General features: G+C 35.9%; 1 protein-coding gene across 1 annotated transcript; it reads left to right on the top strand.

The window, feature by feature from the left end:
- Nucleotides 1-665: 665 nt before the first annotated feature.
- Tcea1 (transcription elongation factor A (SII), 1) lies at nt 666-25,744 on the top strand. Its single transcript, XM_013009370.1, has 9 exons — nt 666-740; nt 5,538-5,643; nt 8,107-8,194; nt 12,761-12,906; nt 14,006-14,062; nt 15,574-15,728; nt 18,031-18,177; nt 22,280-22,351; nt 24,266-25,744. The coding sequence occupies exons 1-9, from the start codon at nt 720-722 to the stop codon at nt 24,272-24,274; spliced, it is 801 nt and encodes a 266-aa protein (XP_012864824.1). The 5' UTR covers nt 666-719; the 3' UTR covers nt 24,275-25,744.
- Nucleotides 25,745-26,048: the final 304 nt, after the last annotated feature.

Here is a 26,048-nt window from a genome sequence, read left to right as displayed (position 1 = left end):
GTGCCCAAGCCCAGGGTTCAATCCCCACCGACAAAAAAAAAAAAAAAAAAAAAACGAACAGACTGGGAGATACAGAGAGACAAGTGTGAATTTTGTATCCCCTCCCCCAAAAAGATGCCTTTTCTTTTTTTTTAATTTAATTTAATTTTATTTGTGAACATACTGTACAGAGGGGTTACAATTACATGGGCAGGATAATGCGTACATTTCTTACCAAGCATTGCAGCCTCCTCCTTTGGTTTACCCTTCACATCCCTTCCCAGCTTCCCCCAAAGATGCCTTTTCTATTCACCTTATGCTTGAGTGAATGCTAGAGGCACTGCAACATCTACGGGACCCACTTTCTCAGAGTTGACTCCTTTTCTAGGCAGGTGTTCTAGATGGAAACCTGAGTGTGTTTATACCACTGTAGTAAGGAGTCTTATAGTCTCAGAATATACACATTAAACCACTACCAAAAAGAAACTTTCACACAACAGTGTACACCAGTTAATTAACTAGTGCTGGTCATAACTCATTAAGTTGGTTTTTATGATCCTTATTTTCAACCCTACTTGAAATACTATGCATACATATACATGTATGCATCTATGAGTAAATGGGCCATTATGAGTTATTTGCCTACCTAATATCTTTAGAGCCATGGGAATTCAATATGACCTTATTTTGTTTTATAGGCTGGAGCATTGGATTTGCTCAAAGAGCTTAAGAATATTCCCATGACTCTGGAATTACTACAGGTATGTATTTCTATGAATAATTGTTTTTGAACTGGTAATTGTAAAATACTAAAACATCTTTAGTACAGGTTTGTTTTTTAACTGTCCTATTGTGGTATATTCTGTTTTTTTTCTGAAGATGGCATCATACACCAATGATCTCCTAAGTTGCCATTATTAAAAATACTCTTTCTCAAGAAGAATAAAACATGAATCTCCAGGGTTGACCGAGAAAGCGCAATATGAAATAGTGTTGAACTTGTGGCCCTGATTTGATGTTCAGCATTTTGATTTCTTTTTTTTTTAATAAGTTTTTTATTGTGAAAACACTGTACAGAAGGGTTACAGTTACATGAGCAAGGTAATGAGCAAGGTAATTTCTTATCAAGCATTATTGCCTCCTTTGTTTTTCCCACCCCTTCCCTTCCCTCCCAGCTCCACAGCTACACTCCCCCCCTTCCACCTAAATTGTAAAATTCATTTTTCGACATAGTGTCTTGTATATTTCATCAACATTTTGATTTCTTGGTCTTTCATCAATAGCTGCTGCCAGCATGACATAGCCTCAAGGTAGGATGGCTGTTTATTGCTCTTTTCCAAGTATGTAAGTTTAGTAGACATTACATAGATTCATTACTGAATTCTTAATTTTCTTTTCTTTTCTTTTCTTTTTTGGTCTGAGACTTGAACTCATGCTGATGCTTTTGCTCATTGGCTAGTGCTCTACCAACTGTGCCATACCTTTAGCCCCCTGAGTTCTTATTTTAATGTTCTATCAAAACTAAAAACATAAAACCTTAAAAGCCAAACTACTAAAAAATTTAGTCAGTAACTCAAATCTGCTGTTTTTCCATTGTACATATTTTATTATGAATTAGTGTCTTCCTTGATATTTCTTATTTCATTAAGTCAGAATTTAAGAATTACAGGAGTATATGATACGGTGGGAGAGCAAGTTATATATTTATTTTCATTATTGTATAGCTGAAATTGAACACTTCTTTCAGTTTTGAAGGCACTAAATTTCAATTATATTAGTAGCATTGTGGGTGTAACTGAAGAAATCACAAACATTTTAGCTTCAGTTGAAGTTTTTGAAAATTTTTTTAAGTTCCTTTTTTGTTTTTCTTTTGGTTTTTTTTCTTTACTAGGTCTTGTTTCATACTTCAATAAGGGAGCAGGTATGTCAGTATATTACATTTTGAAATATCCAATTTTTTTTTTTTTTTTTTTGGTCCGGTCATGGAGCCTGAACTTGGGCCTGGGCACTGTCCCTCAGCTCTTCAGCTCAAGGCTAGCGCTCTCCCACTTGAGCCACAGCGCCACTTCCGGCTTTTTTCTTTTTGCTTATGTGGTGCTGAGGAATCGAACCCAGGGCCTCGAGCATGCAAGGCAAGCGCTCTACCACTGAGCCACCTTCCCAGCCCCAATATCCAATGTTTTTTCCAGGGTTGTTTTAGCTGTTTAGCGTCCCTTGAATTTCTGTAATTAAGGGGAAAAGCTTGTTGGTTTATGCACATAAGGCAGATAAGATTGCTGTAGGCATTGCATTGAATTTAATTAGTATTTACTCTTAACATTAAAGTTTTCCAATCCCTCAACATAAGATGTCTTTTTATTTAGGTCATCTTTGATTTTTTTCCACAAAGTTTTTAGTAGTTCTTATGTGTGTTAATATTATATATGCTTTATAGTAGCTGCATAAAATGCTGTATAGACTTTTACCAAAGGTTGAATGGTTTGACTGGGATCATAGTTCAGTGGGTACAGTGCTTACTGAGCAAGGTCTTATTTAGGTTCAGTCCTCTGCACTGAGTAGGGTTGATTTTGATTGATGTAGTAGTAACCTTTCAGTCATCTTGGCAAAAACTCATGAGTGATCATGAAGGAAATTTTTCTTCTGAAAACTCTGCTTGTTTGCTGTGATGTTAAAGTGTCTATTATGTTTAGTCTTCTTTTTTTTTTTGTTTCACTATCAGTATGTAACTGATTCCCTTAATTTGACTCAGCTATGGCTCTCTCTCATTGCCAAGGTATATTGTATATTGTCTTTCTAAATGAACATTTGATGCTCCATTGAAACCTTGTGCCAAGGCACATGATTTCTCAGTACATCAGAATGTAATGATTCATTATATAGTCAACTGATTAACCACATAGTCCCAATGCTGTTTGCACACTGAGTATTTGTTTTTAATAGCCTACCTATCACATCTTGTAAATCTTAGCATATTCATATTAATTTCAGAAACAGTCCCTGGAGTTTAAAGGGTTTTGTTTTGTTTTTCCCCTGGTAGTGGGGCTTGAATTCAGGGCATAAGCACTGTCCCTGAGCTCTTTTTCTTTTTGCTCAAGGCTGGCAGTTTACCACTTTGAGCCACAGCTCCACTTCCAGTTTTCTGCTGGTTAATTGGAGATAGGAGTCTCATGGACTTTCCTGCTTAAGTTAGTTTTAAACCACGATCCTCAGATCTCAGCCTCCTAAGTAGCTAGCATTATAGGTGTAAGCCACCAGCACCCAGCTAGTTTAAAGAATTTTTTTTTTTTTTTTTTGCTGGTTGTGGGGCCTGAACTCTGGACCTGGGCACTGTCCCTCTGCTCTTCAGTTCAAGGCTAGCGCTCTACAACTTGAGCCACAGTGCTACTTCCCGCTTTTTTTCCCTTCTGTTTATGTGGTGCTGAGGAATCGAACCCAGGGCCTCATGCATGCAAGGCAAGCTTACTACCACTGAGCCACCTTCCCAGCCCAGTTTAAAGAATTTTTAAAAACAAATACAAACTTGGTAACTCAACTAAATGACTTCCTAGCTGGTCCCTCTCTTAATTCCATTCCACTCAGAATATTTCCTAAAGACCAAAAAGTGTATATCCTAATTTTACCTTTTAGTCTACCTCAACAGCCTTACTTCTTATTTTGATTAGACAATCTCTTCCTTAGTTGAACATGTTTATGATAGACAACTGTATGCTCAGAATGGATTTCTTATGTGTAAAGCAAGATAACCATTGACTTTAGTAATTAAAACATTGTAATTAAAAGCAATCCTCCAAAAGTATAGTTTATTCATCTATTATCTTTGGTCTCCTCTAAGCTTCTCCTATAATACCATTTTCTTTGTTAATTTGTGTTAACTCTTATGCACAGAACTGCTTTAGAAACTGAAGTTATTTTCTCCACTCATTACAGAAATAGGATTTCTTGGGGCTGGGAACAGAGTTCAGGCCTTATGACCGGATCCCAAACCCCCCCCCAAAAAAAAAAAAAGAAATAGGGTTTCTTCTAGAAAACATGCTGTTAACCCCAAACTATTTGGAGTCTTTAAAATTATGTTGTCCCCTTTTTCTTTCTGCTATTGAATCTTACCTGTTTTGCTCAGCTTTCCAAGATGTAGCATAGAATACTCCAGCCAATCATATATTCAGTTCTTGAACAAAACGTCTTTCTTGAATCTGTCTTTTTGTGGAGAACTGAATAATTTAGAAGGAAACCTTTAAGTGCCAATTTATTTTTCTACCTCAAAACTTACAGCAGGAGTTCTCTTTTTAACCTAAGGATTTCTTCCTTAGACTGTATGTTTTGAAAGATTGTCTGCTAATAACCTGAACTTACTAAATAATTTATCATTCTTTACTTCTCATCCATAGTTGAACCTTTGTGTTCTTTCAGCACAGTTTGAAAACCATTGATGAGTTTGAAAGAGCATAGACTTTGGAGGTAGACAAATCAATATTAAAGTCCTGAGCTTTGCTAATTCGTAATAGTGTAAAGCTGGACAGGTTATTATTGATACTTCCAGTCTCTTCATCTTTAAAAATAAGGATAATGGTCTCAACTTTGAAGGGTTGTTAGAATGTCTATTGAATGTGATGTCCTGGCCACTTGCTTATTACTACCATATGTCAAATTTGGTACCATATGATTACCTTTATCTTGCTAAGTCTGTTTTAGTATCTGTGATTATATGCTAGTTACAGGCTCATACTCCCTAATCTCCCTAAAAGTGTATGTAAACCTCTGCAGATGGTAGTTATTGTGTGGATTCCTTTATTATAAGTTGGTCTTGTGCGCTGTGATACTGTTCATGTAGAAAAATTCAATGAAACAGATGTGTATAATTAGTTGTATAAAAGTACATTTTGTATTTTATCCTTTGGAAATACTGATTTCATTTAATCAGACTTACTGAGTAGTATGTTTACAGACACTGGTGGTGTGTGTGTGTGTGTGTGTGTGTGTGTGTGTGTGTGTGTGTGTAATGACCACTGATTTCATTTAATCAGACTTACTGAGTAGTATGTTTACAGACACTGGTGGTGGTGGTGGTGGTGGTGGTGGTGGTGGTGGTGGTGGTGGTGGTGGTGTGTGTGTAATCACCAGTGTTTAATCTGGATGTGTATGTACCTTTAGTCTTCTAGGATAATTCATGTAATTGAAGTAGGTTTTTTTGTGCTACTGCCCCAGAGCTTGAATTCAAGGCCTGGCTTCTTTTTTTGTTTTGTTTTGTTTTTTGGTCAAGACTAGTGCTTTACCACTTGAGTGAGCCACAGCTTCCACTTCTGGCTTTTTGGTGGTTAATTGGAGATAAGAGTCTCATAGACTTCCCTGCCTGGGCTGGCTTCAAACAATGATACACAGATCTCAGCCTCTTGAGTAGCTAAGATTATAGGCATGAGCTGGTATCTGGCTCAAATAATTCAAGTTTTAAAAAGATTTCAAAGGAGAGATGGGAATCAGAAAAAGAAGATGTGGATGATGTACTAATTTGTTTGATGTACTAATTTGTTTGAAATAAAATTGCTATACAATTTTTTTTTCAGTCTACTAGAATTGGAATGTCAGTTAATGCTATTCGTAAGCAGAGTACAGATGAAGAAGTTACATCTTTAGCAAAGTCGCTCATCAAATCGTGGAAAAAGTTATTAGGTATAGTTGATCTTTATGTTATTCTGGCTTGTTAAAATGGTTGTTGTATTTTTTCCTGTATGAATCTAGATGTATTAAAAGCAGTGCCTCAGAATATGTGTATGTAGGAAGGATGTTTTAACTTCCTTGAAAGTTGTCAACAACCAACGTTGTCACCAAAAAGAAAGAAGAGAGGAAGAAGAGTGTTTAAATTTTTGTGAGAGAAAAAAAAAGACATTACAGCTGTGCTAGTTTTGCTCTTACATTTATTAGAGTTTACATTCTTCTTTAGAAAACTGTATGTGCTGGTACTGGGCCTTGAACTCATACTCAAGACCTGTGCTCTTGCATAGCCTTTTTGTTCCTTGTTCGTATTGTATCATTTGAGCCAAGCTTCCATTTTCAGCTTTTTTGCTGGTTAATTGGAGGTAATACTCTAAGATTTGCCTGCTGGAGGAGGCTTTGAACCTTCATCCTTAGATCTTAGCCTCCTGAATAGCTAGGATTATAGGCTTGAACAATTGGTACTCAGCCTAGAAAAAAAGATTTTTTTTTAATATTTTGCAAGGTAGGGATGGAGGTGTGGTTCAAGTGGTAAGGGTGCTTGTCTAGCAAAGAGGAGACCGTGAGTTCAAGCCCAAATAGTGCCCCCCAAAAAAGTTCAAGAAAAGATTTGCATGTTAATTAGTATTAGGAATTTTTGTTGTTGTTGGTCATGGGACTTGAACTCTGGGCTTGGGCACTGTCCCTCAGCTTTTCAGCTGAAGGCGAGCGCTTGAGCCACAGTGCCACTTCAGATTTTCTGGTGGTGTATTGGAGATAAGAGTTTCATGGACTTTCCTGCCCGGGCTGTCTTTGAACCGTGATCCTCAGATGTCAGCCTCCTGAATAGCTAGGATTACAGGCATGAGCCACCAGTGCCCAGCTTAGTATTAGGAAAATTAAAGTAGGAAAAACAGAAATTTTCAAATACAATCAGTAATTGCTTGTTACCCTTGTCTTTTGTTCCCCTCCATGCCATAGATTTTACTCCACTAACTATAATTTTACTATATTATATACTTACTTATGGCCATTTTATGAAAATATTTTGTATTTTTCCATTGTAACGTCAGAGTAATCCATCCATGAGTGTCATGAGTTAGCTGAGCACTTGCCTATTACTAAATTTGTCCTGCTAAATTACTTGTTTTGAATATGTTGATGAATATCTTCTGTTTAAAGCTTCCCCTTTCATCTTTAGCTCAATTTCTAGACAATTACTAGTACTTGTAGGTAGCACATTTTAAGCAATTAAGATTGACCTGTATTAGAGTTTTTACTTCTCACTACAACCTGGTACTTGAACTTGGCCTTGTGCTCTTGCTTGGCTTTTTTGCTCAAGGGTGGTATTTTTTTTTTTTTTTTTTGGGTCCAGTCGTGGGGCCTGAACTCTGGGCCTGGGCGCTGTCCTTCAGCTCTTCAGCTCAAGGCTAGTGCTCTACCACTTGAGCCACAGCGCCACTTCCGGCTTTTTTCTTTTTGCTTATGTGGTGCTGAGGAATCGAACCCAGGGCCTCATGCATGCAAGGCAAGTGCTCTACCACTGAGCCACCTTCCCAGCCCTATTTTTTTTTAATTGTGAAACTACCATACAGAGGAGTTACAATTACATGGGCATGACATTTTTTTTTAAATAAGTTTTTTATATTGTGAAAATACCTTACAGGGGGGTTACAATTACATGAACAAGGTAATGAGTACATTTCTTATCAAGCATTGTTGCCTCCTCCTTTGTTTTTCCCCTACTATTCCTGCCTTCCCATCTCCACCACTACGCCCCCCCCACCAAAGTTGTAAAGTTCGTTTTTCGATATAACAACTTGTACATCTCATTGTTGCAATGGGTCCACCTGTATCCCTATTTAAACGATTTATTTTTTCCCTTCCCCGCCCCAAATTATATCAACATCAAATACAGTGAAAATGGGTTATACCGTGGGGGAGGGACATAAAAAGCAACAAAAAAATCACCTTATAAATACGTTAGAAACAATAGCAAGAAAGAAAAAAACCACTTGTGTCCTTGTCTTGGGGCTCATTTTGCCTAACATCATCTTATCTGACCTTTTCTGCTTGTCTCAGACATATACTAGTTATTGTAAATAAGGGAAACCATGGGACCCAGCTTATTTCACTTAATATAATTTTTTCCAAGTCTTTGCATTTCAAGGGTGGCATTCTACCTCTTTGAACCACACCTCTAGTTCTGTGAAAATGTTTCATTCACTATCCTGGAGATATTTATATTTATACTACTATAAATTTTTTGCTTCATGAAAAATTATTAAATTATCATCTATTGTTTGTAGTGTAATTTAAAAAATGTTAGTACTCATATTTTTCCCATATTCTTTCCTTCCTTTCGTTCTATATAGTCTGTTAACATGTATATCAGATTTTATTTTTAACAAGTGCAAACATGGGATTTCATACATTTTTCAGATGGACCATCGACTGATAAAGACTCTGAGGAAAAGAAAAAAGAACCTGCAGTTCCATCCCAGAATAGCCCTGAAGCAAGAGAGGAAAGGTACTTCAAGGAAATTATACATTATATGTCCCGTAGTGTTTGTTACCTGCTCCATTATTGATTAATGATCTACACTTCTCTCTCTGCTTTCCAATCGAATGGAAATTAGACAATGTATATAGCCAAAGCTAAGGTTTTAAGCAAGATTTCCTAGAATTTTGAAGAGAGGTAGAGGACTACATAGTAAAAAGAAATGATATAAATTATACCCATTATATTTGATTGCTCAGGCTTGCTGTAAAACTGATAATGAAGGTACAGATAAGGGATTCTAATGACTTCTTTCTCTTTTGACCATGTTTCTTGTTTTAGATTTATTTTGCTCTGAATCTTATGCTCTTTTTTTTAATGCTTTTTTCCCTTACAAATTTAGCCATTTACCATAGAAGCTTAAAACGTGAAATACAGGCATGATGGGCTCAAATTGTCTCAGCTCCTTTGAGGTTTTTGCATTATTTTTTTTGCTGTCACATACCATGAACCTGTGCAGTATCCAAAATGTTGCCATAGCAAATGATATTTGTATAGTAGATTACATCTAAGTAGTTCTTCTGGTTTGGGGGAAACATGTAGTTTACCTGTTGACATTGACTTAGAGCAATGTGCGGTCCCTAGAAAAGCAGAGTGTAACAACATGTTAGAAATGGAAATGCTTAGGTCTCACTCTGAACTACTGAATCTACTTAATCAGGAATTCTTTTTTTTTTTTTTGTCAGTTGTAGGGCTTGAACCGGGCTTGGGAACTGTCCCTCAGCTCTTCAGCTCAAGACGAGTGCACTACCGCTTGAGTCATAGTGCTACTTCCGGTTTTCTAGTGGTTTAATGGAGATAAGAGTCTCACAGACTTTCCTGCCCAGGCTAGCTTTGAACCGTGATTCTCAGATCTCAGCCTCCTGAGTAGCTAGTGAACCACTGGCACCCAGCTGAATCAGGAATTCTTGTGATAGCCCAGAGTTCTATTTTTAACAAGTTCTTCAGGTACTTTGAGATACCCATACTGGCCTTAGTCAGAAATCCTCCTCCTTCTGCTTCTTTAGTAGCTAGGATTATAGACATGTACTATCTTGCTTGTATGTTATGAGCTTTTGACTGCTGCTGTGTAACCCACTTACTGCCTTAGAGGTATTTAGGACATTAGGCCTACTATCAGTTTTAACTTTATTTCTCAATTTCCACCAATTTGATCTTATATTCCTTTTTTTTTTAGTAATACTAATATTCCATACACTTTAAAATAATATGTATATTAGTACTAACTGTACTTGATGAAGGTTAAATAGCAGTGTTTAATCAAATTTATGTAGTTTTTTCCTTGAAACTTTTTATTTTGAGATTATTTTCCACTTTTAGAAAATTAAGAATTAGACCTCCCATAAGTCCTAATGCAAGGTGTGTATATACATAAACTAACTTTATTTTAAATTGCAGATGTTTTGCCCTGTATACTCCTAGATATATCAGTGTATATTTTCTAAGAACAAGTATATTTTTAAATATAAAACCATAGTGCAGTTATCAATAATAGGAAAGTAACAGTGAAATAATACTTTTTTCTTGCTGTAGGACTTATTCTTATGTTCTGTAGTTGTCCTAATAATATAATTTATTACAAGGGAAAGTATTTTTTCAACATATCACGCAGGATCACATATTTCACTTAGTCATCATATCTGTATGGTATCCTTTAATCTGGAATACTTTGTTTTGTTTTGTTTTTTGCTGGTTTTATATGACATTGGTAGATAAGCCATAATGTCACAAAATTTTAAGTTATATATATATATATATTTTTTTTTTTTTTTTTTTTTTGGGGTCCGGTCGTGGGGCCTGAACTCTGGGCCTGGGCGCTGTCCCTCAGCTCTTCAGCTCAAGGCTAGCGCTCTACCACTTGAGCCACAGCACCACTTCTGGCTTTTTTTTTTTCTTTTTGCTTATGTGGTGCTGGGGAATTGAACCCAAGGTCTCAGGCATGCAAGGCAAGCGCTCTACCACTGAGCCACCTTCCCAGCCCTAATAGTTATATTTTTAAAATCTGAATTAAAAATATTTTTATTGTAAAGATACTGTACAGAGGGGTTACAGTTACATGAGCAAAGTAATGAGTCCATTTCCTATCCGGCATTGTTACCCCCTCCTTTGTTTTTCCCCTACCATTCCTTTCTACTCTACCTCTCCTAAATCTGAAGTTTTAATGTAATTTTTATTCAGAACTCATTGGCTTAATGCCTTGAATATATGAAGTATAAGAAAATAAGTAGACATTAAAGCAAGAAGAAATTCTTGGTATATTTATGAATTTTATGTAGTTGCAGTTTAACACAGAGTCTACATGCAAGTAGAACACATGATACAAGTATTTTGTTTTCCTTTTTTAAAAGTAATGCTTATATTCCATACACTGTTTTTTTTTATTGTAAAGATACTATACAGAGGGTTACAGTTACATGAGTGAGGTAATGAGTACACTTCCTCTTGAACATTGTTAGCCCCTCCATTGTTTTCCCCCTACCATCCCCCCCCTCCCTCCCTTCCCCGAAGTTCTTTTTTTTTTTTTTTTGATTGTGATTAAGTGATTACATAATTTCTAAGTCACAAGTTCATTCTAACTTTCCTGGAGCAAATTGTCTATCACAGTCTGTAATATATAACAGTGTTCACATGTTATACACCATACATGTGATCAGCAGCATGGGGATATTTAGTAGTGGTTCAACCAGATGAGCAGGAGTTCTTTGTTTCTTAAGTCCTGTTAGTTTTGTCGTATCACCTAACATTTTGGATTTATCATCCACTTATCAGGGAGACCATGTACCGTTTGTCTCTTCGCTCTTGGCTTACCTCGCTCAACATGATTCCTTCTAGCTCCATCCATTTCCCTGCAAATGCCATTATTTTGTCATTTCTAATGGCTGCATAATATTCCATTGTGTATAGATACCACAATTTTTGGATCCATTCATCTGGATCTGGGTCTAAGGACCCTCCAGACTGCTTTCCAAAGGGGTTGTATAAGTGTACATTCCCACCAGCAGTGTAATAGGGTTCCTCTTTCTCCACATCCCCTCCAGCATTTGTCGTTGGCTGATTTCATACACTGTTTTTTTAAAAAAATGTATATTAATACTAAATGCACTTGATGAAGATAGGGTTAAATAGCAATGTTTAATCAAATTAATGTAGTTTTTTTCTTATAATTTTTTATTCTGAGATTATTTTCTGAAATCTGTTAAAATGGTTGGTATCTACTCACAAAAGGAAAAAATACAATACTGGAGAAATTAATCTGAAGTATAACATAAAGGAAGTTAGATCTACATTGTTAGTAATTGGGATGCAAGACTTTGAGGAAATTATATGCTTAAGTGATTAGAAGGAGGCAGCAGAATCTAAGGAGCAGCAGAAGTTGAAGCCAGTCACAGTGCCACTAATGAGGAAAGGCTGTCAGTGTATTAGGGCAGTTTTCAGTGGTCACACTGAGCATTTGAATATAGGAAGAGAGGCAATTTAATTAAAGCATTTAATTAAAATATTTAAGAAATTAAAATGTGTTTATTTACCACCGACAGATACTGTGGTGCATATTGAAAATACAAAGAGCATTAAGCCATAGTCAGATCTGTTAGGGAAGACTATTTGAAAAGCCTTATGTATGTAGACAGTAATTGTAATGTGAATGCAGAGGATCCTAAGAGTATCAGGGAGTATTGACTACAGTTACTAGACACAAATGATGGTTTTGTCCATTGTATTCTGTCTTTGAACTTTAAAAATCATATTTTTGGCGAATAGTCAAAGAGGTTGTATCCTTGAAAAAATGCAACAAGTTACATCTATTAAGGGAGAACAATTTAATCAGTGTTTCAAATATTTAACACAAATAACTTCAATGTGATGCAATATAATTGGAACTAATCAGAAATAACCTGGAAATAACTTGTTTTGTTGAAAGTGAAATACAAAAAGTTAATCAGAAGCAATCACAATGATTAGGCTGCCTAGAAAATTATTCTTGCTGTCAATGTTTCTTGGAAAAAATTAGGAAACTGTGTTTATAGTATTTAAGACTTCACAGTATACATGTATAAGGAGAATATTGACTCATTGGAACACTAATTGTATAACTAAAATAGGTCTTTTCAGCCCTTTTATTTTTCTCCCTCTAATTTGTTGCAAGTTGTCATCTAGATCTTCCATTGCAATTTAAGCTTTTCTTCCCTCACCCCATATTCTCATCCTATTAAGCTTTCCTCACACCAAGATCCTTGCTTTTTATGTACTGTATGGAAAGCTGTAATGTGTATAATTCAATATAGTAAACACTGTACTGTTGTTTTAAAGGACAAAGTAAATATTTGGTGTTTTAAAGAATAGAATGTGATTTATCTCTAATTTCATTTAGTCTATATGTAGGTAACGTTTTTCCTCATTATGTAAGAATCACTGAAATACTATCTTATTTATGTAGTCTAAAAGTTTTTGTTTTTTAGAGAGTGATGGTAATGTTATTTTAAGAGAGTTCTACCTGATTTTTTTGTGTGTGTCTGAATGCATGTATGTGTATTTTAGTAGTTCCAGTGGCAACATAAGCAGCAGAAAGGATGAGACAAATGCTCGAGATACTTACGTTTCATCTTTTCCTCGGGCACCGAGCACTTCTGATTCCGTACGATTAAAGTGTAGGGAGATGCTTGCTGCTGCTCTTCGAACAGGAGGTAAGTTGTTTTGCTTCTCAGGCTTTCAGGATACCACTACTGTGAGCTTCATCTCCATAAATGTTGTTTTATGAGCTTTCCTTTCAATAGTCTCCCACCCTACTTAGCTCAGAAACAAGTTTTTACTACTCATTACTATAAGTAATTCCTTATAGTATTTTTTGCTACTTATTACTATATAATTCCAAGAAATATACTGCTGCTACTATATAGATCTTCCATACCAATTTAAACTTTTTCCCCATATTTTTTCACTTTCCTGATTATACCATCCTTAGATTATGAGTTAACAATACTGAATTGTTAAATATTAGTATAACCTATAAATTGAATATTCATAATTGCGTTTAATTTTTAAAATTAGAAGAGTGATCTTGACATTTTTATAGGAACTTACATACTCTCTAGACTTAGCATGTAGAATTTTGTCTTTAAAGTCTCATATACAATTGAAATATATTCTAACTAAGTATAAAAAATGTGTATGTTTCTGTTTAAAAGAAAAGTTTCTTATACAGGAATTATTGTCATCTTTTACAAATTTACCCTTTTTCTTCTTTTTTATTATATTGAATCATAGCTAGTTTGACCAACTTTGATTTCCTTACTGTCTTTCTCTATATAAATATTCCCTTTTCCTTCCTAGTTTCTATTTATTTCCTTCTATCCTTTTGAATATTTGTATAGGAGTCTTCTGAGTGTGTCCGTATATGTGATTGGCAGATGAAACAAATGGTTTCTTTGCATTGAAGCCTGAGTCACAGGAGACAAGACAGTTCTTTCTATAACTTTCTCTACTCTCTGCTGGAGCAACCAGAATTTATGGAATTGTGAAATGAGGAGTTGCCTGCTAGATGAATTACTTCCTCACTCCTGAGGAAAAAGGAGTCATCAATGCAGGAGCACTATGGATATTAGGTGAATCCCAGAGGAGGAGTCTAGTGGGTAGTAAGAAGCCAGATTCTAACAAGACTAAACTAAAAGGACTTGAGACAAATGGGGTTGAAGAAATAGGAATCATGTACTTAACTCTGCACTGGAATTTTTTTTTTTAGCATGTAAGTTACAGTATCTTGACAGTTCTTTGTACCTGTTTTAGATGACTACATTGCTATTGGAGCTGATGAAGAAGAACTAGGATCTCAGATTGAGGAAGATATCCTTTGCATGCACATTTATCCTTGTTTTATGTAATTGCTATGTTAATTGTAATTTTTTCCTTCTAGTTTATAATTCAAAGGTTTATTCAATTTCTTGGTTGTATTATTTTGACTGGAAAGAATGTTAAAAATTAAATAAGGATAAGAACAATTTTTCTATTCTGCCAAGAAATTTATTCCATTTGTTTGTCCTGTTGTTCAAAAGTAAGCCTGAAGGTAGGCACTGGTGGCTACTCAGGAAGCTTAAGCTTGAAGTCTGAGGATCACAGTTTGAAGCCAGGCCAAGCAAGAAAGTCTGTGAGACTCTCATATTCAACTAACTACCAGAAAGCCAAAATAGAGCTGTGGCTCAAGTAGTAGAGCAGCACTAACCTTGAATGGAAGAAAAAAAAAAACTCAGGGACAGCACCTAGGCCCTGAGTTCAAGCCCTAGGAAATCAGCACTCCCTCCTTCCCCCCCCAAAAAAAAAAGTAAACCTCATAGTATTCAAGGCTATTCAAGGCATTTTTGTTTTTCTGCCTTGGAAAGTTGGGGAAGTAGCATTTGAATTTAATTGTGCAAAAAGTTAGGGACACACACACACAGAGGTAAAGATTTCTTAGTTGGAGATCTTAGCAAAGCATACATACTCCTCATCGTGAAGGGAAATATGTTTATGTTGGACACCATATGGTGAGGAGAACAGAGAATATCTTGGCCTTCTTAGGCAGAGAGCTCCTCTAGGGCTCAGTTTCTTCTGTGGCCTGGCCTTCTGTGCAGAAGAACTTGGTAAAACATCTTTGTGCTTAGTAGGAAGAAGAGATTAACCTGCTGATCGACCTTGAATGGTCTCTTCTCAGAAGACTGAGAATCATGGCCATAGTCGTTGAGACTTAGTGTCTTTAGTGAAATTCATATTTGGACAAGTTAAAGTTTGCCTGTTTGAGCTCCTTTCCAAAAATTTGCTCACTTAGATTGAGTGTATCTGAGTTATACTTTTTTAAACCTTATTGATTTGCATGCTGTTGACATTAAACATTTAAAAAATTACTCATCTTAAGTATTAAAGTAGCCGGGCGCTGGTGGCTCATGCCTGTAATCCTAGCTACTCAGGAGGCTGAGATCTGAGGATTGCGGTTCAAAGCCAGCCCGGGCAGGAGAGACCGTGAGACTCCTATCTCCAATAAACCACCAGAAAACCGGAAGTGGCGCTGTAGCTCAAGTGGTAGAGCGCTCGCCTTGAGCTGAAGAGCTGAGGGACAGTGCCCAGGCCCAGAGTTCAAGCCCCATGACCGACAAAAAAAAAAAAAAAAGTATTAAAGTACTAATAGTACTATTTGCTGATTATATCTCAACTAGGTAGAACCAGAGCCTTATTTTTATTTAAATTTTGGAAGCAATTTTTATAACTGCTTAGAAATTTCAGGAATTCTTATTTTGGCAGAATAGAAAAAATATTCTTATATTTATAATTTATTTTTTTTTCTTTTTATGTAATTTATATTTTTTTCCTCAACGGTCAAATACCTATATATCAAGAAATAAGGAACACAGATATGAAATATAAGAATAGAGTACGAAGTAGGATATCAAATCTGAAAGATGCAAAGAATCCAAACTTAAGGAAAAATGTACTGTGTGGCAATATTTCTCCTGATTTATTTGCTAGAATGACAGCAGAGGTAAGCATGTCTGTATATAAAGTTTCTTGATGTGATTCCCTGATAACAAGTGGAAAGCCTATTTAAATAAGTACTATGTTAATAGTGCATATATAGGGGCTGGGAAGGTGGCTCAGTGGTAGAGCGCTTGCCTTGCATGCATGAGGCCCTGGGTTCGATTCCTCAGCACCACATAAGCAAAAAGAAAAAAGCCGGAAGTGGCGCTGTGGCTCAAGTGGTAGAGCGCTAGCCTTGAGCTGAAGAGCTGAGGGACAGCGCCCAGACCCAGAGTTCAGGCCCCACGACCAGACCCCCCCCCCAAAAAAAAAGTGCATATATAGCAAGTTGATATACAAATACTTACGGTTATTGAATCTATTGACATCAATGCTTTGACCCTTTTATTACTGTTATATGATATTGTTGTTTGAGTGACAAACAGTAAATCATCTAAAACTAGAACTGTCTTTATGAATTTATCTAAAATAATGAAATCTCTCATTACAAATATTGGTCAAGTGTACTTAAATTGGTTTTATCTTATTCATTGTTCTTAAATTTATGTAGGGAAATTTATAGATACAGATACAGTGTGGCACCAATCTATTAAGTATCTTGAGAAGGGATTTATCTTTCTACATAGCTAATAAAATTACTATATTTACAATTTTTTTAAAAATCACATTAAATTTAAGCCTTCACAAAGAAGAGAATATAAGTATTGAGAATTTATCATCATTTTCATCTCACTTTGCTTTTCTCAAGTTTATTTTCAAGAAAATTCAGGCATTGTAGCCTCTCACCTCTGTATACTTAGGAAGAATCCTTAAAAATATTTTTTTCTCATAAATTACCTGTCCTCATGCCCAATAAAGTATTATGTAATGTTGGCTCACTTTACTTTGTATCAGAATCTAAAGTCTACCCACTACTTTTACTTTGGTGTGTTGAAATTGATTTATATGCTTGTTTCTTTAAATCTGAAGGAATGTATTTTCCTACTTGAAGAAACTAATTCTGTGTCCCACATTGTGATTTTATCTGCTTCTTCCTAAGGAGATTTTCTGTCTTCTCTGTTTTTTTCTATCCTGAAAGCTACTAACCAATTCTTGTAAGATTAATTACATTTAAGTTCAACCTTATTTCTGCATAAATTCTTGATAAGTGATGCTCTTCACTTCCATTGTATTATATCAGGAGACATATACTCCTCATAATGTTCTGGGATCCATCAAGGTTCATACAATAATAAGGTTTCTCCATTGTAAACTTTTCCATTAACCTCTTCTGCTCGAGTTCACTCATTGATGATCTTGAGTTGACTGGTTAGTAGGGTTAACCACTGCAAGAGAGTGACTGTTGTAATTTTGTCATTCCCTTTGCAGCTAGATTTGTTTGATAAAGCAACATTTTCTCTTATTAACGCAACCTGTTAGTTAAAATTTAAGAGGCAGGATAAATTTGTAAATTTTTTTCTCTCGTTACCAGTTATCAAAACAATGAGTTGGTTCCCTGGTTAATGGCCCTGGTAGCTATTTCTGGTTTTTGCATGTGGTGCCCTTCTAAATATTGCCTCATAATAATTCATTTTCGTGACTGAAGAAAATGTTCTATTTTGACCAGTATATACTCCTTCATGTTCATCCTATGTCCCTTTGGTTTAATCATAATACTCTGGTAGCTTCTGGACTTTCTGGCACAAAATGGTTACCCTGGCATATCCTGTGTACTTCTTGTCTTATAACAAATCTAAACATTTACAAAGGTCGCTGGTTTGGGGGAGTGGGGAAGTGGTAGAGAACACAATCTGCATACTACAGGTACTCATTTCTGTAGGTCTCTTTTTTTTTTTAACATAGCTTTTGAAAAGAAAACTTGAATCCAATTTTCATATATAAATTTAAGAGTATTTAAAAGGAATATTTTTAAAGGAGACAAAGTCTTAAGTCATCTAAGGAAAAATATACTTTTTTAAAAACTTTACAAGCTAGGGCTGGGAAGGTGGCTCAGTGGTAGAGCACTTGCCTTGCATGCATGAGGCCCTGGGTTCGATTCCTCAGCACCACATAAGCAAAAAGAAAAGAGCCGGAAGTGGCCTGTGGCTCAAGTGGTAGAGCGCTAGCCTTGAGCTGAAGAGCTGAGGGACAGCGCCCAGGCCCAGAGTTCAGGCCCCATACTGGACAAAAAAAAAAAAACTTTACAAGCTAATTTTACTTTTATTAATATAAAGCTAATTGAATATAAAAGCATTCAGGCTATAATATATATATTGGATGTGTATGTGTATGTTTGTGTAACTGTGATATTGCCACTTCATTCATAGGAAATGGCTAGTGATGAGCTAAAAGAGATGCGGAAAAACTTGACCAAAGAAGCCATCAGAGAGCATCAGATGGCTAAGACAGGTGGAACTCAGACTGACTTATTTACATGTGGCAAATGTAAAAAGAAGAATTGTACTTACACACAGGTTTGTGACCCTAGATTATTTAAAATGCTTGTATTGTTATTTTAATTCCAATTTCCTGAATAGAGAACAATTTCCTGAATAGAGAACCTCTCCTTTTCTAAGAAATTTCTCCTTTAACCCTGTTATACTAAAATAAATCCTTGTTAATAAAGTGCTTGCTTGCAGCTCCTGCTTTATACAGGTAGCAAAAATGCTTACTGTTACTTTGACATTGTCATAAGGAGATGTGATCTGTTGGTGAAAGAATACTTTCTCTGTACTTTATTAACTGACAGTAAATTGGTATAGTTATATCTTCATGGAAAGTTACTGTGTGAATTGTATCAGTTAAATGAAATTGAATAAAGTAATCATTTAATTTTTAAAAGTTGTTGTTACAAAGGTGATTTATAGTAGAGGGTTTACAGTTGCATAAGTCAGGTAATAAGTATATTTGTTTTTGGACAGTGTTATCCCTGACCATATTGGTTAATATATAAACAAGTCAGAATTGTTCATAGTTTGCAAAACAACAGATGTAATAGAAGGAAAGTTCTTCACTCTCTCATGTGACATGTGGGAACTTCATGAAGGTATAACTGCTTTCTGGATACTTTTTTTTTAACATATTGATAACTTTTGCATGTATCATATGATTGGTGTGTGTGTGTGTGTCTTTTGCATGTATTATATGATTGGTGTGTGTGTGTGTGTGTGTGTTGTGCGCCACAGTCCTGGAGATTGAACTCTGGGCCAGGTCACTGTCCCTGAGCTTTAGTGCTCAAAGCTAGTGCCCTCTCTTAAGCATCAGCTCCATTTCTGGCTTATTGGTAGTTAATTGGAGAGTCTCACTGACTTTGCTGCCAAGGCTGGCTTCAAACTGCAATCCTTAAATCTCAGCCTCCTGCATAAGCCCCCGGCTCCAGCAGACTTATTTGTTTTTGAATATGCTTTTTATGGTTATATTTATGTATGTGAAAATAATTTATCACTATTTCAGTTTCATTTGCCAAATAGGGTTTTTTTATTTTTCCTTTTGTTTTGTACTATAGCTATAATCGGCCAAATTCAGAATTCTCTCTTACAGGTCATGATATGTTTCAGGTCATAGATTTAGGGTATTTCTCTCTTAACAAAATTAAGCATCTAGAAAATCTGCTAGGTTCCAGTGGTTTACATCTGTAATCCTAGCAACTCAGGAAGCTGAAATCTGAGGATTGTGGTTTGGAGCAAGTCATGAGATTTTTATCTCTAGTTAACCACTAGAATGCCAGAAATGGAACTGTGGCTCAAGTGGTAAGGCACTAACCTTGATTTAAAACAAACAACTCAGGCACAGCACTGAGTTCAAGCCACAGTATTAGTATCATTCTGTATACAGGTTGTAGAAGTTTAATTACTCATTTAGGAAAATTTTAGCAAAGTAGAGTGATATATTTACAAAAGTAGATTATAGAGAGCTAAGGTTAACAACTAGAAAAATCATGGATATACAGTTTGCTTTTTTTATTTTTAACAGTATTGGGTTTTTTTTGTTTTGTTTTGTTTTGCTGGTTCAGTGTCCCTAAGCCTTTTTGTGTTCAAGCTTAGCGCTCTATCACTTGAGCCACAGCACCACTCCCAGCTGTTTCTGAATTGTAGCTAAGAGTCTCATGGACTTTTCAAATCACAGTTCTCAAATCTCAGAGTAGCTAGGATTACAGATGTGAACCACAGCACCTGACTAATATTGGGTTTTAATTCAGGGCCTCATGCTTTCTTGGCACTGGAGCCATACCACTAGCTTTTTACTTATATTACTTTTAAAATAGGGTATTGCTTTTTTCTAAGGCTGGCCTAGATAGCAATCCTCCTATTTAGGTTTTCCACATAGTTGGAATGGCAGGCATGTATCACCATGCACAACTTTTTTTTATTTTTGAGATGGAGACTTACAAACTTTTTGCCTAAGATGGCCTCAAACTGGGATCCTCTTTTAGTAGCTAAAATTGCAGGTATGAGTCAAGGTACCCATCTTCAGTTGTTTCTTTTAACACAATTTAGTCTAGAAGTGAAATGATTTTCTTATAACCAGAAAACACTCCTTACAAACCTTCCAAAGTTCTTGTGCATATAGCATAAAAAAATTAAGTGTAGTTATAAACCTGTAATCCTAGCTGCTCAGGAGATGGAGATCTAGAGGGTCACAGTACAAACCCAGCCAAGGCAGAATAGTCCATGAGATTCAGTCTCTAAAATAATCAGCAAAAGGAAAGAAGGAAGGGAGGGAGGTTAAGAAGAAGGGAGAGAGAGAGAGAGAGAGAGAGAGAGAGAGAGAGAGAGGTAGTGTACCAATTGAACAAGAAAGTCTAGTGAGGTGACTATGAGGCCTATTTAAACCCCAGTACCACCAAACAACAATAGAAAAATAGTTCAAGGTGATTCTTGGTTATTGTGGCTACCAAGTTACTAAAGGTTTCCCCAGAAAGCATGAAGTTCGTTTATATACTTTTAGGGCTCCAGATAGTATTTGTTGAAATTGTTTAAAATAGTAAAACTTATCTGAAGACCTCTTTGATTTTTTTTTTTTTAAGCGTGGATCTTGCTAAGTAGCCAGGCCAGTCTTGAACTCATCCTCTTGCTTATTTTCTTAGTGTTGGGATTGCAAGAGAACCCTACCGTGCCTGACTTTTTTTTTTTTTTTGGTCAGTCGGGGGCTTGAACTCTGGGCCTGAGAGCTGTCCCTTAGCTTTTCAGCTCAAGGCTAGTGCTCTACCACTTGAGCTACAGTGCCACTTCTGGTTTTCTGGTGATTTATTGGAGATAAGAGTCTCACGGACTCTTCTGCCTGGGCTGGCTTTGAACCACGATCCTCAGATCTCAGCCTCCTGAGTAGCTAGGATTACAGGTGTGAGCCACCGGCGCCTGGCTCCATGCCTGACTTTTAAGAATAACTTCAATAAACCTCCATCTTATTTGGGAATGTATATAATTTAGAGAAGTAATTTTTCTGACTTTGAGACATTTTGTTTTAGTAATTTTCTTTAGTGAAGAGCTTCAGAAACCTATAGTCCTATATCTATTTATAAAAATCATATTACTTGTTTTATTCTTGCTTAGTTCTCTTTTTAAAATGTACATGTTTTGAGACAGGGTCTCAAATATTTATAGCATTGTGCCTTTCTCCTCCTGATCACTTTTTCTCTAATAAAATGAAAAGTTGCTCACTAAGCAATAGTTTTCTTTTCCCCTTAGCCAGTGCAACCAGAATTCTATTTTGTCTCTGAATTTGACTTCTATTACCTTTAGAATTTGTAAATGAATATTAACATGTTATATTTGTTTCTTAATGATGTTTTTCCTATTAGCTAGTATAAAAGTATAATGATTGACTAGGGGATTTTCCTACTTGTCTGAGATAAATTCCATGTGACATACAAGGAGATATTAGAGAACTGAAGCTTATAAATAATTTTTTTTAGTGTATGTATATATCAGTACTGGTTCTTGAACCAGTATGCCAGTATGTACTATCCCTTAACTTTTTCTTCTCCAGGATGATGTTCTTCCAGGCACTATTAGCTCATATTTATAATCCTAGCTACTCAGGAGACTGAGATCCTGAGGAACATGGTTCAAAGCCAGCCTGGGCAGGAAAGTCTGTAAGACTCATCTCCAATTAACCACCAACAAATGGAAGTGGTGCTGTGACTCAAAGTGACAGAGCACTAGCCTTGAGCACAAGAGCTCAGTGACAGGGCCCAGTCCCTGAGTTTAAGCCTCCATAAACAGCAACAACAAAGAAAAGGCATTCTGTCATTGAAGCCACAGTTCCACTTCTCGCTTTTTTGTTGGTTAATTGGAGATTAGAATCTCATGGGCCTTTCCTGCTTTGAACCATGATTGATCCCCAGAACTCACCCTCCTACGTAGCTAGGATTACAGGCATGAGCCACAAGCAAGCACCTGGCAGTAATTTTTTTTTTACATTATATACTATTTCTGAACTTGTTGCAGGTTTTTACACATTTTATTGTGGTAGCATTAGGATTATTATATACCTTTATGCCATTTGTCTTTATTTAGATGAGATTTTTTTTAATGGTGCTTTATAAAGTAATATTTTCACTTGATTTTGCTGTAGGTGCAAACTCGTAGTGCGGATGAACCAATGACAACATTTGTTGTCTGTAACGAATGTGGAAACCGATGGAAGGTATAGTACTCTCTCGTAATCATATTGTTTTCATTTATAATAGAACAGTTTTCTCTGGTCTTTTCATATCTCTGTATAATGAATTACACTCGTATGCTCACAATGTCTAGCACTGTCAAGTGACTGAATAACTACTTGTATATGTATTAATATATAACCTACTAGAAATAGTGAACTTGATTTTACCACTTTGTATATATATTTTGATGGTACTGGGGTTTGAACACTTGGTGTTCTACCATTTGAACCACACCCTCAACCCTTTTTGCTTTATTTTTTAATAGTTATTTTCTATTTAATTATTTTTCTTGAAATTTTGCCCAAGTTGATGATGCTTCTACTATGCCTTCCACTTAACTTGATAATAGGTACATGCCACCATTCCCAAGTTTATTATTTGAGATGGGAATCGTTCTGATTTTTTGCCTGGACTGGGTGGGAGCTGCAGTCCTCTTGATATCTGCTTTTACAGTAGCTGGGATTGTGGTATGAGCCATTCTACTCAGCTAGCAAGAATCTTAAATGTACACTTACCATAACAATCCTATTTGTTCTAGCATCGATAAATTGGTTTCCCCTGTTATACTTCCAGAAAAATCTGTGTTTATCACTTGTTTTAAAAGATTTTGTTGCTTGAGAATTTTTCTTTATTGAAATGGAGTCCAGTGATCTTAGAGTTGATTTTAGGAATTAAAGATCAATGCTGTCATACTTTGGTAGACTTTTTTTTTTAGTAAGTATTTGCCTTGCCTGTATATTCTTAAATTTGGCTCCACAGACATGTCAGTGTTACTTAACTTATTCTTGAGTAATTGCTTAGAGTTACAAAAATAAATAAATAAATAACTGGCCAGAAAGGCTGAAGCCTGTAATCCTAGCTAGTTTGGGGAACAGAGATCATGATCTGAGACCAGCTGGGGCAGAAAAGTTTGTGAGGCTCCATCTCACATAATGACTATACACAACTGTTAACCAAGTTTTAGGGAAACACATGGCTGGATCTATTGTGTGCCTGTCATTCGTGGTGACTATATTCTATACTTCCCCTTCCCTCCCCAAAAAAGGAGAAGAAATTAACCTTAGAAGGATTACACATAAGTCACAGGAACACTTTCACTGTAAACAAGGTTGGGAGGCAGCTATGGTAACAACAAGACTTTGAAGTTTGTATACCCAGATTTTAATTCACTGTAATGTTCTCATGTATTTAAATTACTACTAATTCTAGACTGAAAAAACTCAGACACTTAAGATGTGTAAATTGTGTGAAAATTATAATAGCTTTTATTTGTGGGATCTGGAGTCTGGGCCTCATGATTGCTAGACAGGCATCTACTACTTGGCCTAACTCCAATACATTTTTGCTTTAGTTATTTTTCAGATAGGGTTTTGTATTTGTTTTTCTAGGGTTGCCCTCAGACCTTTATCCTCCAGATCAGTCTCTACCTCCCAAATATTTGGAATTACAGTGTGCATCACCAGACTTGGACCCAGTCTTTATTCCAAAAATGCCTTTAAAAAAAATGAATAAAAAGCCAGGTGCTAATGGATCATGCCTATAATCCTAACTATTTGGAAGGTAGAAAAGTTTACAAGACCCCCTTCTCAGTGGAGAATTGGTACAGTGGTACACACTACTTACCCTACCTATAACATGATGGGTGGATTGCAGTCCAGGTATCCATCTAGGAAGGAAGCAAGACACTGTCCCAAAAATCCCAAGGTCAGGAAAGGGCTGTAGCTGTAGCTTGATGATACATGTCTGCCAAACAACAGGCCTTGAATCCAGTTCTAGTACTGCCAAACAGACAACAGAAAGATAGTATACAAGCTGTATGCTGCTGTGCTAAATGGGAGGTCATACCCTAATGTTTCTATTTAAAAGTCTCACAAAATATTTTTTTTTTCCCACAGTTCTGTTGAGTTGGATGGATTGGCAAAATATCTGGACCATTAAGAAAATGGATTTTGTAATTAGCTTTAAACTAAGTCAAGTAACTAGTTTTCCTGCAAGTTGGATTTTTAAAGCAGCATACTTCCTACATACATCCCTTGGGTTAGTCTTCGTTTGTAACCTAACTTCCCTTCCTCAAATGCCTTCTGTAGTTTCAGATCAATAGGGAGGCCACAATACTGGTATATTGGTTTCAAACTTTTTTTCATTTTTGTAAGTAGATTGATATTAAACTTTTATCAACTAAACTTTTGGCAATTTTATTATTTTTTTTCTTCCTAAAGGACATGTTAACTTTTTTATAGTCTAAAACATGCACACATGTACAGTAGAAATTCTGTTATTCTGTTAATACATAAATAGAAAGTACTTTGTTTTTCATAACTGGTATGTACCTATGAGGAGAAAAGGTAATATATTAGTTTTACCAAACATATAATACTTGACCAGCTTATCAATACTGTACATATTTGAACTAGTATATGATTTTGACTTAATTATTATGTCCACAATCCTTGAGTATTATTTTGCATCTGTAACTAACCATGATCATCATTTCTTATATTTCCCATACATGTATATTAACTTCTCTTAATAGATTTTACTCTCAGAAATCAGTTTGTTTTTATTGTTTATTTGCCTGTCTGGCTTTTCAGTGTATTTAGTTTTGTAGAAGAATTATTGTTTGGTAGGCTTTTTCATGAATTTTCTCATAGGCAAAAAGCAAAAGCTTCTGATATATATTTTTCTCCTCATAGGAATAATACTGGGAAGGAACTGTTGGCATTTTAGTATAATGTAGCTGTTGTAAACAGTTCTTAACTTGATTTTGACTTGGAAATCTATACTGACCAAGAATTAAGCATAAGGACCATATATAAGTCATTAAAGCTGTAGTCTCCCAATGGAGATAGAAGGTGTTTTTATCCTGAGTCTTACATGCTGACTTTCCTGTCATATTATGAATAAGATTGTTCAATGAATTGAAACATGGGCTATAGAAAGTAGTTTTACAGTATAGATCTTACAATGAAGTTTTGCTTTTAAGTTTGTACCATTTGTTCTGTTAGGAATAAGAAATGATGGGTTTACATGCTTCTTTGGGATTCTCTCTTAAAGGCCACTATTACAGTCTCTCATTTATCATGCTGAGACTTCCTCCTTTCAGACAATTGTGGAGAGATACTTGTACCCACTTTGTACCTTCCTTCTGTTTCTACTGCAGATCATTTTAACAGATACAGAAAACAACATTGAAATGTCCATGTTATGGATTTGTCCATGGGTACCAACACACCTTTACTTTGTTAGTTTTGCGCTATCACTTTAAAGTACATTTTTGAAAGAATGAGTATAATAATAAAGTTAAAATAATCCCATTTTTAAATTAAGTGATCCGTTTAAAATTTGTAATTCAATAAAGCTTTTTGTTGTTGTTATGCATGTATCACATTTTGTCGTTTTCTTAAGACATTGAATCTTGTTTGATCATTTGTAAAATATCCTCTCTTCCTCTTCCTGCTAAACTACCAAGGTACTTTTGTTTGTTTGGTTTTTTTGTTGGTTGTGGGGCTTGAACTCTGGGCCTGCGCACTGTCCATCAGCTCTTCAGCTCAAAGCCAGCGCTCTTGAGACACAGTGCCACTTCCGGTTTTCTGGTGGTTAATTGGAGATAAGAGTCTCATGGATGTTCCTGCCTGGGCTGGCTGTGAACAGATCTCAGCCTCCTTGTTCTGAAGGCAA

This window comes from Dipodomys ordii, unplaced genomic scaffold, assembly GCF_000151885.1.
Source record: "Dipodomys ordii isolate 6190 unplaced genomic scaffold, Dord_2.0 Scaffold9, whole genome shotgun sequence".
Classification (NCBI taxonomy): Eukaryota; Metazoa; Chordata; class Mammalia; order Rodentia; family Heteromyidae; genus Dipodomys; species Dipodomys ordii.
The sequence above is the reverse complement of the archived record's forward strand: the minus strand, read 5'-3'. Positions and strand labels throughout refer to the sequence as shown.

Coding starts and splice junctions, on each gene's coding strand:
- Tcea1 (XM_013009370.1), top strand. CDS start 720: ATGACTCTGGAATTACTACAG. Junction 741..5,537: donor TGACTCTGGAATTACTACAG/GTATGTATTTCT, acceptor TTTTTTTTTCAG/TCTACTAGAATTGGAATGTC. Junction 5,644..8,106: donor ATCGTGGAAAAAGTTATTAG/GTATAGTTGATC, acceptor TACATTTTTCAG/ATGGACCATCGACTGATAAA.